General features: G+C 37.2%; 1 protein-coding gene and 1 pseudogene across 4 annotated transcripts in view; both read left to right on the forward strand.

The window, feature by feature from the left end:
* The window catches only part of DNAAF4 (dynein axonemal assembly factor 4), a 105,639-nt gene that overhangs the window by 55,683 nt on the left and 36,873 nt on the right, over positions 1-13,083 (forward strand). For all 4 annotated transcript variants that reach the window (XM_072615971.1, XM_072615981.1, XM_072615988.1 and 1 more), the window contains one exon: positions 12,293-12,438. In XM_072615971.1, the coding sequence (XP_072472072.1) occupies positions 12,293-12,438 (146 nt within the window). The remainder of the gene's footprint in view (positions 1-12,292; positions 12,439-13,083) is intronic.
* Positions 740-12,277, forward strand: LOC140508220 (asparagine--tRNA ligase, cytoplasmic pseudogene; annotated as a pseudogene).

Raw genomic sequence — 13,083 nt, forward strand, 5'->3', positions numbered from 1 at the left:
TGGATTATGGCTTTTAATCCATTCTGCTATCCGTCTCCGTTTTATGGGAGAGTTCATTCCATTCACATTCACAGTTATGATTACAATCTGTGTATTTCCCTCCAACCTCTTTCCCACCATTTGTGCTTTTAGCTCTCCCGTCTCCCTTCCCCTCCTCAATAGTATTCACTTTTCTCCCCCTCCTCCTGTAGCCTTCCCCTCCTTCTTTTGACACCTCTCCCTTTTAGTCCCCTTTACTCTTATTGCTTCTTTCCTCCCTTTTAGCCACCCTCCCCTTTCTTCCCCCTTCCCCTCCTACTACCTATAGAGCTATTTAGGCTTATCTACTTAAGATTATTGTTCCCTCTTTTGAACAAATCAGATGAGAGTACCTCTCAAACAATGCTCATCTCCCTCCCCTCCTTCCCTCTACTATAGTTTTGTACTTCTTCCTGTGATATAATTTGCCATTTTCTGCTTCCCCCTTTCCACACCTCCTATTACATTCCCTTCTCATACTTAAATCATATTTTTGACATGACATCATTTACTTTATGCCCGTTCCCTCTACATATATCCCTTTTATCATAATAGCTGCACAGTTCTCAAGATTAACAGGTATCATCTTCCCTTATAGGGAGGTAAACAGTTTGCCCTAATTGAGTAGCAAGTTTTTGTTTTTGTTTTTTCCCCTCTGTTTACCTTTTTGTGATTCTCTGGAGACCTGCATTTGAGGATCAAATTGGCTATTGAATTCTGATGTTTTGGTCAGGAAGCTCTGGAAATCCCTTATTTCGTTGAATAACTTTCTCCTTGCCTGAAATGTTATGCTGAACTTTGCTGGGTAGTTGATCCTTGGTTGAAGTCCCAACTCCTTTGCCTTACGGAATATTGGGTTCCAATTCTTTCGATCTTTTAATGTAGAAGCTGCAAGGTCCTGTGTGATCCTGACTGTAGTTCCTCAATATTTAAATGGTTTCTTTCTGGCTGCCTGCAGTATTTTCTCCTTCACTTGATAGTTCTGGAATTTGGCAACAATGTTCCTTGGTGATTTTAGTTTGGGATCCTTTTCAGGAGGTAAATGGTGTATTGTTTCAATGACTATTTTGCCCTCTGGATCTAGGACTTTTGGACAGTTTTCCTTGATGATTTCTTGGAAGATATTGTCCAGGCTCTTTTTTTCATCATGACTTTCTGGTAGACCAATAATCCTTAGATTTTTCTCTCCTGGATCTATTTTCCAGGTCATTTGTTTTTCCAATTAGATATTTTACATTTTCTTCTATCTTTTCTTTCTTTAGATTCTGTTTGACTGATTCTTGGTGTCTCATAGAGTCATTAGCTTCTACTTGCCTGATTCTAATTTTTATCAAATTTTTTTTTTCAGTTAACTTTTGCCTCTTCTTTTCAATCTATCCAATTGTTCCTTTTCAGGAGTTATTTTCTCCAGTTAGATTTTGTACTTCCTTTTCCATTTGTCCAATTTTCCTTTTAAATTCTTCTGTGATTTCTTTTTTCATATTCTTAAAGTCATTGCTGTTTTTCTTCTATTTCTCTAGTTTGGCTTTTAAAATCCTTACTGAGCTCTTCCAGGAATGCTCTTTGTGCTTCAGATCAATTCATATTCCCTTCTGAAGTTTCAGATGGGAGTACAGTCTCAATGCTGACCTCTCTGGTATTCGTGCTTTGGTCCTTGTCCCCATAAAAAGATTCTATGGTCTTTTCTTTTCTGCTTTGCTTCTTCCTCATGATGATCACACTTTTCCAGACTTTTAAAAAGATCTCTGCATCTAGGGCACAGGGGGCTGTATCCCACAGTTCTTGTGCATAAAACTTGAGACTTTGTGTGTTGTGGCCTCTGGTTCTTTCAGCTAGAAGCTAAAATGCTGCAGCTTACCTGGTGCTGAGGTGGCTGGTGTTGAAAAGCAGAGGCCAGGTGAAGTCTTTTTGCATTTCCCCAGAGTTACCCTGGAGTTAGCTGTATTAAGTGTGGGGGAGGGGTGGTCTGGCCACAGGAGTTCTCTGCCAAGCTAGAGCATAGGAAAGCTCATTGGTTGGTGATCCCATCTGTGCTTGTGTCTTCCGAATTCCCCTGGGGTGCTGAGGCACACCTGGGGTCCTGGTGTTGGTGGTTGCAGGCTTCACCCCACTAGGGCTCAGGATCTTCTCCTAGTTTGCTGAGGTGGGGCTGTCTGGGATAGCTCCAGTCCTACATTGGTCCCGTTCAGCCACAGCAAGAGGGACCCTCCTTAGTGATTTTCCTAGCCTCATGGGCTAAGAGACTGTTTACCCCTTGTGCTGCTCCCACTGTTCCAGAATTTTTCCTGGGGAGATATTCTCTGGGCTCTTCAAGGTCAACAAGGGGAGGGAGATAGCAATTACCAATCACTCTTATATCTTGGTTCCCAGAACCAGAAATCTAACTTTTAAGGAATTATTTTCTTTATTGAGTTTTTGTGCCTCCTTTTCCATTTGGCCAATTGTACTTTTTAAGAAGTTCTTTTCTTCAGTGAACTTTTGTCATTTGGCCAATTCTGTTTTTCAAGGCATTTTTCTCTTCATTGGATTTTTGTGATACTTTTACCTTTTGGCCTGTTCTATTTTTTAAGGTGTTGTGTTCTTCAGTAGTTTTTGTGCCTCCTTTATCAAGTTGTTGACTCTTTTTTCATTATTTCCTTGCATCACTCATTTTTCTTCCCAATTTTCCCCCTACCTCTTACCTTGATTTAGAAAGAAAAAATTCTTACTGGATTTTTAACATCCTTTTTGAGTTCCTCCATGCTCTGAGACCAAGTCATATTTTTCTTTAAGGTTTTGGATGTAAGACCTATGACTTTTTTGTCTTCTGAGTTTGTGTTTTGATTTTTCCTGTCAGCATGGTAACTTTCTATACTCAGGATCTTTTTCTGCTGTTTGCTCATTTTCCAACCTATTTCTTGACTTTTAACTCTATGCTAAAATGGGGCTCTGCTTCTGGAGTGGAGTGGGCACAGTCCTAAACTGTAGGGTTTTTTATGCATCTGTTTTCAGAGGTAATTCTGAGGACATGTAAGTTTTTGGTTCTTCCAAGATGGTATAATGCAGGAAGAGGTGAGTTTACTACTCTCTAGTACTGTGTGCTGGCCTTTGAGTGATGATAGGCACTCTTTTCTACCCTGGAACTGTGACTAGGTTTCCTTTTTCTCTATGGCTACAAGTTCTGGTGTGCTAGTGTTCCTCCTAACTCTGAGACTGAGACCTAAGACTGCTACCTAGATCCAAGTATGAGCAATGCAACAGAGTCCTTCCCCTGGTGCCAGCAGAGATCCCTGTAATATTCTTCTGACTGGTTGTCTGACTCCTTTTCCATCTGTGGGCTGAGGGGTCCAGAAACCACCACTGTTGCCACTGATTCAATTGCCCCCTAAGACTGCTCCTGGTTTAGAGACCTAGTCTGTGCCGGTGTGGCATGTACTAGACTATGTTACACTCCTACTCTGGTGGAACAGACCTTTCCTATCAACCTTCTAAATTGTCTTGGCCTGGAAAATTGTTTCATTCCATCTTTTTGTGGTTTTGCCACTCAAGAATTTTTTTTGAGTCATTATTTATAAGGATTTGGAGGGGTTTGGGGGAGAGCTCAGGTGATTCCCTGCTTTTTCTCCACCATCTTGACTCCACCTCACTGGATTCTTTAAATTTATATTTTACCCTCTGGATCTAAGATATCAGGGCAATTTTCCTTAATAATTTCCTAAAATATTATATCTAGGCACTTTCTTTGATCATGTCTTTGAGGTAATCCAATAATTCTTAAATGATCTCTTCTCAATCTATTTCCCAGGTCAGTTGTTTTTCCAATGAGATATTTCACATTTTCTTCTTCTTTTTATTCTTTGTACATTGTTGTATTGTTTCTTAGTATCTCATTAGCTTCCACCTGACCATATTTTTAAGGAATTGTCTTCTTCACTGAGCTTTGTATCTCTTTTTTCTACTTGACCAATGTAGCTTTTTAAGGAGTTCTTTTCTTCAGTGAATTTTTCCCCCCTTTTTTACCATTAGGCCAACTCTGGTTTTTAAGATGTTATTTCCTTCAATATTTTTTGTACCCCTTTTATTATTGTTGTTCAGACATTTCAGATATGTGCAACCCTGTGACCCATTTGGGGTTTTCTTGTAAAACAATACTGGAGTGGGGGAAGTGGTACAGAAACAGCTGTCTCTAGAGGTGATCAGGACTGGTGATCAGGATGGTGTTAGGGGAACTCTACGTCTCAGATCGAGAAGGGAGTGATGCAACTGGTGATGGAACAAAAGAGAAACCTTTTAAAACAGGCTTAAAGGCTTTGATGACAGCAGGAAATGAGCCATTTCCTACCATTTATGTGGATTCACAAAAAGAAAATGAGAGATGGGATATTATTTCCAAGTCACAGCTGAAGAACATAAAAAAATATGGCACAAGGAACAAATGAAGAATGAATCCCAAGATAAAAAAGAAGCAGAAGACAATTTAAGACAAGAAAAAAATCTGGAGGAAGCAAAGAAGGTTACCATTAAACAGGATCCAAATCTTCCAGAGGTAAAATGTGTAAAGATTCGTACTTTAGAAGCACATCGAGGCCAACAAGTGAAGGTGTTTGTCTGGGTCCACAGGTTGTGTGGGCAAGGGAAGAATTTGATGTTTCTCATATTAAGAGATGGCACAGGATATCTTCAATGTGTCTTGTCAGATGAACTGTATCAGTGTTACAGTGGAATGGTCTTGTCTACAGAGAGTAGTGTGGCAGTGTATGGCATCCTCAATCTTACACCAGAAGGCAAGCAGGCACCAGGAGGCCATGAGCTGAGCTGTGACTATTGGGAATTGATTGGCTTAGCTCCTGCTGGGGGAGCTGATAAATGAAGAGTCTGATGTGAATGTCCAACTCAGTAATAGGCACATGATGATCTGAGGAGAGAACATGTCTAAAATCTTGAAAGCACGTTCAGTGATCACCAGATGCTTTAGAGATCACTTTTTTGATAGGGGATATCATGAAATCACTCCTCTAACATAAGTACAAACACAGGTGGAAGGTGGTGCCATGCTTTTCAAACTTAACTATTTTGGAGAAGAGGCATTTTTGACTCAATCGTCACAGTTATATTTGGAAACTTGCCTCCCAGCTTTAGGAGATGTCTTTTGGATTCCTCAGTCATACAGAGCAGAACAGTCCAGGATACAAAGACACCTATCAGAGTACACTCACATTGAAGCTGAGTGCCCTTTCCTGACTATTGAGGATCTCCTAATCCGTGTGGAAGACTAGGTTTGTGATGTAGTAGACAGGATCTTGAAATCACCTGCAGCAAGCTTATTGTATGAATTCAACCCGACTTTTACACCCCCTAAAAGACCTTTCAAATGGATGAACTACTCAGATGCCATTGTGTGGCTAAAGGAACATGATGTAAAGAAGGAGAATAGTACCTATTATGAATTTGGAGAGGATATCCCAGAAGCCCCTGAGAGACTGATGACAGACACCATTAATGAACCAATCTTGCTGTGTCAATTTCCTGCAGAGATCAAGTCCTTCTATATGCCGCGATGTCCTGAGGATTCCCGGCTTACTGAATCTGTAGATGTGTTGATGCCAAATGTTGGTGAAATTGTGGGAGGTTCCATGCATATCTGGGATGGTGAGGAACTGCTAAAGGGATACAAGAGAGAAGGCATTGATCCCACTCCTTACTACTGGTACACTGATCAGAGAAAATATGGTGCATGCCCTCATTGAGGGTATGGCTTGGGCTTGGAGCAATTCTTAACTTGGATTTTGAACAGATATCATATCCGAAATGTATGCCTGTACCCATGCTTTGTCCAGCGCTATACACCCTAACAATCCAGTGAGTGACAGCAATGGGCAAGAGTACACACAGCTTAATGGAAAGATGCATCTTTTTTGTCCTATCAGAGTGCCACTTCTTGTGTTATCTGTTCTCATTGCTATAAAATAGTCAATTATTTGACAAGTCTCAGAAATAAAATGATCTCAAGTGACATCTATGTTGTCATTCTTAGAAAAATAATTGCCATCATAAACATTGGGGAAAGGATATTGTGGTACATTAGTGTGCAGGTAGTACCATATTTCAGCCCTTGGTTATGGTTTGTACAGGACTCTGTGTCTCGTCCCATTCACCACTGATGCTGGGTGTTTCTACTGTATACTGAAATTTTTGTGTTCTTTTCTGTGCTCCTGCAGTTCTGTGTTTTGTGATTTGTAGCATCTTATTCTTTCATTAAATGAAGAACCAAAAGCTTGGAATAAAGTTTACACCCAATTAATACAATGTTAAAGATTTGATTGCTTCAGTATAAATGTCATTCAGCTATAGATGCTGGAATAAAATGAATCATTTTCTTGAAAAAAAAATACTGGAGTGGTTTGCCTTTTCCTTCTCCAGCTCATTTTACAGATGAGAAACTGAGGCAAACAGGATCAAATGACTTGGCAAGGGCCATATAGCTAATCAGTGTCTGAGAAGAGATTTGAACTCAGGAAGATGAGTCATCCTGACTCCAAGCCTGGCACTCTGTCCACTGTACCACCGAGCTGCCCAAGGTGTTAATCCTCTCTTCATAATTTCGTTGCATCACTCATTTCTTTTCCCAATTTTTCCTCTACATCTAATCTTTTTTTAACTCTTCCAGAAATTCTTGTTGGGCTTGGGTTCAATTAGCAATTTTATTTAAGGCTTTTTTTGGAGTAGCTGTTTTCACATTGTTGTCTTCTGTTTATGTCTTTGTCTTCCCTGAAATTGTAGTAGCTTTTTATGGTCAAAAATTGTTTGTCTTTGTTGTTTCTTCATTTTTCCAGTCGAGTTCTTTACTTTGAACTTAATGTTAGTGTTGGATTTTGCTCATCTGGGGCTAGGGAGGCATTGTGTCAAACTTTAGGCTTTTTCATGGTGCTATTTTCAGAGCTAGTTCTGAGGGGTCTGCAAGTTTTTGGTGGTACTAAGGTAGTGTAATCCTCGGAGTTAGGTAGTCACTGCTTTTCTGGTCTGTACTCTGGTCTTTACCAAGGAAGGGCGCCTGCTCCCCTGCAGCTGTAGACACTAGCACTCCTTTCTACTTTGGTACTGTGACTAGACTCCCTGCTCCTTTGTGCCCAATCATCAGCACTCCTCTCCACCCTGGAACTGCCACCCAGAATTGCATGTGGGCAGTAAGTAGAATTGCTGACCAGCCCCAGCTGTAAACAATGTCCTGAAATCTCTTTCTAAGTAGTTGTCTAACTCCTTCTGAAGGAATCTCTGAGCTGTGAGTTTCTGAAGCTACTGTTGCTGCTGTCTCCAGTCTGTATATATTGTCATATTTGTCAGTCTGATGGTTATAAGACAGAACTCTCAAAGAGGTTTTAATTTACACTTCCCTTATTTTTAGTGTTCTGGAGCATTTTTGCATATTTTTGATAGCTTGACTTTCCCCCCCTGAGGACTATCTAGTCATATGGTCATCTGACCTCCATCCTTATGTTATACTTCTTCTGTCTACCTCTTAAATTTTCTTAGGCCAGTAAAACATCTCACCCAACTTTGTTGCCTCTGCTGCTCCAAAATTTCATTTGAGGCATTATTTTAAAATTGTTTAGAAGGGAATATTGAGAGAATTCAGCTGGGTGACTGCCATTAATCTGCTATCTTGGTTCCCACCTAAAGCATGGATTCTTAACATTTTTTTGTATCATGGACTCCTTTGGTGGTCTGGTAAAACCTATGGATCAATTCCCAGAATAATATTTTAAACTACATAATATAAAATACAGAATATTACAAAAAAAACTAATTATAATGAAATTCAATTTATCAAGCTATTTTTTAAAAAAAAAACAATTCATGTACCCTTTGCAATCTATCCATAGATGTCTTAGGGATCTATGAATCTTAGGTTACAAACCCCTGGTATAGAGAAAGAAAAGAGTACCCAGAACAGATCCTTGGGGATACTCACAGTTAGTGGGTCTGACATGGATGAAGATCCAGAAAAGGAAAGTGGAAGAAACAGTAAGAAATGTAGGAGGAGAATTAGAAGGGAACATAAAATGCACAATTTTAATTACTGAAATTCAAACACTTCTGCACAAGGGAAACAATTAACTGAGAAAAAAATATTTGCAGCTAATTTCTCTGATAAAGGTATAATATTCCAAATATATAGGGAACTAATTCTAATATATAATAGCAAGAGCCATTCCCCAATAATTAAATGGTCAAAAATGATCAAATTAAAAAATGATCAAATTAAATAATTAAATGATCAATTTAATGATCAAAGATATGACTAGATAGTTTTCAGGGGATGAAAGTCAAGCTATCACCAATACGCAAAAATGCTCCAGAACACTGAAAATAAGGGAACTGTAAATTAAAACATCTTTGAAAGTTCTGTCTCATAACCATCAGACTGACAAATATGACAAAAATGGAGGGAATGTGAGAGAATAGCTATAATAATACACTGTTGTTGGAGCTATGACACCTTTCAGCCACTCTGAAGAGCAATGTGAAACTATATCCCAGTCACTAAAAAGCATATACCCTTTGACCCAGTGATACCACTACTAGGCCTAAACCGCAAAGAGATTTTAAAAAAAAGAAAGGGCCATATATGGGCAAAAGTATTTATAGCAGTCTTGTTTGTTGCAGAAAACTTGAATAAGAGAGTGCCCATCAATTTGGGAATGACTGGAAATATTATAAAATATAAATATAAAGAAATAGTATTGTATAGTAAAAAATTACAAAAGGGAAGGATTCAGAGAAACATGGAAAGACTTGTAGGAACTGATGCAGAATGAAATTAACAGAATCAGGAGAACAATTTATGTAATGACTTCAACACTGTAAAGGTAAATAACTGCAAAGATTTCAGAATCTAATCAGCACAGTGACCAACCATATTTCTGGAAGACTGGCAGTGAAGTGTGCCACTCACTTCCTGACAGAGTGATGATGGACCTGAGAGTTAGAAGGAAAGGTACAATTTTTGGACACGGCTACTGTGAAAAGAAAGGAAGCAAGTATTTAGTAAGCACCCGCTATATGCCAGGGTAGCTAGGTGGTGAAGTGGATAGAGCACTGGGCATGGATTCAAGAAGACTTGAGTTCAAATCTGGCTTCAGATACTAGCTGTGTGACCCTGGGCAAGTCACTTAGCCCTTCTTGCCTCAACTTCCTCACCTGTAAAATGAGCTGGAGAAGAAAATGGCAAACACTACAGTATCTATGACAAGAAAATCCTAAGGGTTTACAAAGGGTTGCAAAGAGTTGGACGTGACTGAAATGAGTGAACAACAACACTGTGTGTCAGGCACCGAGGTAATCACTTTATAAATATCTCATTTGATCTTCACAGTGATCCGGTGGTGGGTTTTATTATTGTTTCCCTTTCGTAGTTGAGTAAAGTGAAGTGCACTGAGATTAAGTGACTTGCCCAGGTCACATAACTTGGAAGTATCTGTGACCAAGATCGAACTCGTTTTCTTGACTCCATCTTCAGTACTTTATCCATAGCATTACCTACCTACCCTTTTTTCCCCTTTAGAGCAGGGACTGTCTTTCTTTTTGCTTGTAGTTATATACAAATATATCTGTGGAAGCAGCAAATAACAGAACCAAAGAAATGAAACTTGTTAAATTTTTATTTGGAGGAAACATATTTATTAAGTGGTTATTACGTGCCAAACAGTGTTCTAAATGCTTTGTAAATATTAACTCATTTGATCCTCACTACAACCCCTGAGATGCTGTTATTATTTTTATTTTGCCATTGAGAAAATTGAGACAAAATTGTGACTTGTTGGGGGTGGGGCATGGAATGTGTCATGTAGTCGGTGAGTGTCTGAGCCCAGATGTAAATTCAGGTCTTCCTTGACTCCAAGTCTGTTGGCTCTACCTACCTGACTGAGGAGATTTGTTTTGCTTATTTATCACAAGAATGTTTTGTTTTGTTTATTTTTTTTTTAATTCGGGGGAAGTGAGTTTGATGAAGAGATGGGACATGATAGTAATGTCTAAAAAAGAAAGAAAACAAAACCTAGGGTCATTGAATCATTTACAAAAAAAAGAATAAAATACAGGGAAGTCTAGAGAGAGACACAGACAAGCAAGATAGCTTTAAAACTAACATTTAATTTATTATATGCCTGCAAAAAGTAAGTTGTTTTGCAGATTAAAGATTTCATATACAATTGTCTTTTCTGTTTGTGTTTGTACATGGAAATATATTAGTGTTTTTCAAGTACAGGTTAATTAAAAAAACTTGTTAATAAAAGATCTCTTATAAGTTAAAAATGAGCTATCTGCTTTGGCAGTCAAGAAATTTACTTCAGTCTTTTGCTACATTGAAGAAGACATAGTGTTTAAGAATCTGTAATAAAATCTGCCTCCAGACTCTGCCCTGGTCAGACTGTATCTGAAGTGGTATTATCAATTCTGTGTACCAAATCTTAGGAAGGTCATTAATAAACTGGAGAGTGGCTTAAGTATATGCCATATGAAGATCACTTGAAAGCAGTTCAGATATTTAGCTTTGAGAAGAGCAGATTTACCAAGCTTTTGGAACAAAAATTAATTATTTGACAAAAACTTCTGGAAAAACTAGAAAATAGTATGGCAGAAACTAGGTACAAACCATACAGACCTCACACCATATACTAGGATAAGGTCAAAATGGGTACATGATTTACATGTAAGGGGTGATACCATAAGCAAATTAGAAGAGCATGGAATAATTTGTTAGACCTATGGATAAGAGAAAAATTTAGGACCAAAGAAAATATAGAGCATTATAAAATATAGATAATTTTGATTATATAAAATTAAAAAATGTTTGCACAAACAAAATCAATACAACCGAAATTAAAAGGAAAACAGAAAACTGAGGGGGATATTTTTACAAGAAGTATCTTTGATACAGTCCTCATTTCTCAACTATATAGAGAAATGAGTCAAATTTATAAAAATAGAAGTCATTCCCCAATAGAAAAATGACCAAAGGATATGAATAGACAATTTTCAGACAAATCAAAGCTATCTATTGTCATATTAAAAAAAATGCTCTAAATCTCTATTGATTAGAGAAATGCAAATTAAAACAACTCTGAACCACCACCTTACACCTTTCAGATTGGCTAATATGACAAAAAAGAAAAATGATAAATGATGGAGGGGGTGGAAAATGGGACACTAATGAACTCTTGGTGGTTATGAGCTGATCCAATCATTCTGGAAAGCAATTTGAAACTATACCCAAAGGACTATCAAACTTTGCACACATTTTGATCCAGCAATACCACTGTTAGCTTTATATCCCAAAAGATATTTTTTTAAAAAAGGGAAAAGGACCTATTTGCACAAAAATATTTACAGCAGCATTTTTTGGTAGTGCCTAAGACTTGAAGATCGAGAAGATGCCTATCAATTGGGGAGTGGTTAAATAAACTGTGGTATATGATTGTGATGGAATATCATTGTGCTATGAGAAATGACAATCAACATGATTTTAGAAAAACCTGGAAAGGCTTACATGAATTGATGCAAGTGAAGTGAACAATATTGTATGATGAAGAAATGTGAATGACTTAACTATTCTCAGCAATGCAGTGATCCAGTACAATCCCAAAGGACTCTTGATGAAGCTTTCTTATCTACCTCCAAAGAACTGATTCTGTCTGACTATACAGTGAAGCATGCTGTTTTTCACTCTTTCATTCTTTTTCTTAAAAAAATTCAAGTTTTCTTATACAAAATGACTAATGTAGAAATATTTTATATGATTGCATTTGTATAAACTATATCCAATTGCTTACCATCTCAGAGAGAGGGAAGGGGAAGGGAGTGAGAGAGGAATAGAATTTGGAACTGAAAACTTCTTTAAAATGTTAAAATTTGTTTTTACATGTAATTGGGGGAAAAGATAAAATATTTTATAAAAAAGAGAAGAGAAGACTTAGGGGAGGAGACATGATAAAAGTCTTCAAATATGTGAAAAACTGTCACCTAAAGAGGCATTAAACAAGAAGACTTTCATTTTTTTCTTGGTATTCCTGGTGATTAACTTTATGTCTGTAAAATATGTCATGTAAAAAATATGTACGATGAAACATTTATATTTCTTAACATAAAAAGAATCCTAAGCTTATTTATACTACTTACATTTGGGAATTCTTTCTCTTTAGTATCTTTGAAGCACTGGTGCTCTTTTTATCAGCTTGATTATAAAATGCAATGAATAAAAAATTTTAAAATGTCTTATTTGTTAATATTCTTCTTGAAGGAAGCAGTGCAAAAACTATATTTTCTGAGACGTTAAAAGATGACTGTGTTCCTGCTCCTCGATCCATTGGCAATATAAAAATCCAGTTTACCCCTCGAGTTTTCCCAACTGCTCTCAGAGAATCTCAAGTAGCACAAGAAGAAGAGGTAGAGATAACTGTCATTGTCTGTGTTGACCATTACCATAAAAATGTTTCATAAATAACTTATTTCAGCCATTTTTCAGAATTCCACTGGTACTGAGTTTCTTTTGTCTTCACTAAACTAAAGATATTACTGTTTATTAATGATTGCTAATGATAGGAGTAAATAGAATTTGTAGATTTTTGGCACCAGATTGCTAGTGAGATAATATTCCATCTCCACTAAATAATGTTATTTGAAAAGGCAAATTGGTTATGCTTACTACTTATTTTACTAAGTGTTGGTTTTGCGTATTATCTATGATGAGTTCTTGGTAGGTAGGTTAAAGTTGCTAATAATGCATATTTCATTTTTTTGTCATCTCAGAAACATAACTTTACTTGCTCAGAAAACCCTGTACCTTGATTTAAGATTTTTGATCTATAATCATACAAGCAGAAGGACTTTCTTTTAATTTTTTTTAAAGTAGATACTCATGCAATTTGATTAGGAACAATTTTATATTCCTAATAAAAGTTGAAAATTGAACCAGTTATGATAACATTTCTAAATCTCAATCAGTAATATTTGTAAAAAAAAAAAAAGTTCTTTTGGGGTAGAAGAATGAAATGTTAACACCACCACCATCAGATAATATTTATTAGAAGT

Source organism: Notamacropus eugenii, chromosome 1 (genome assembly GCF_028372415.1).
Source record: "Notamacropus eugenii isolate mMacEug1 chromosome 1, mMacEug1.pri_v2, whole genome shotgun sequence".
NCBI classification, from domain to species: Eukaryota; Metazoa; Chordata; class Mammalia; order Diprotodontia; family Macropodidae; genus Notamacropus; species Notamacropus eugenii.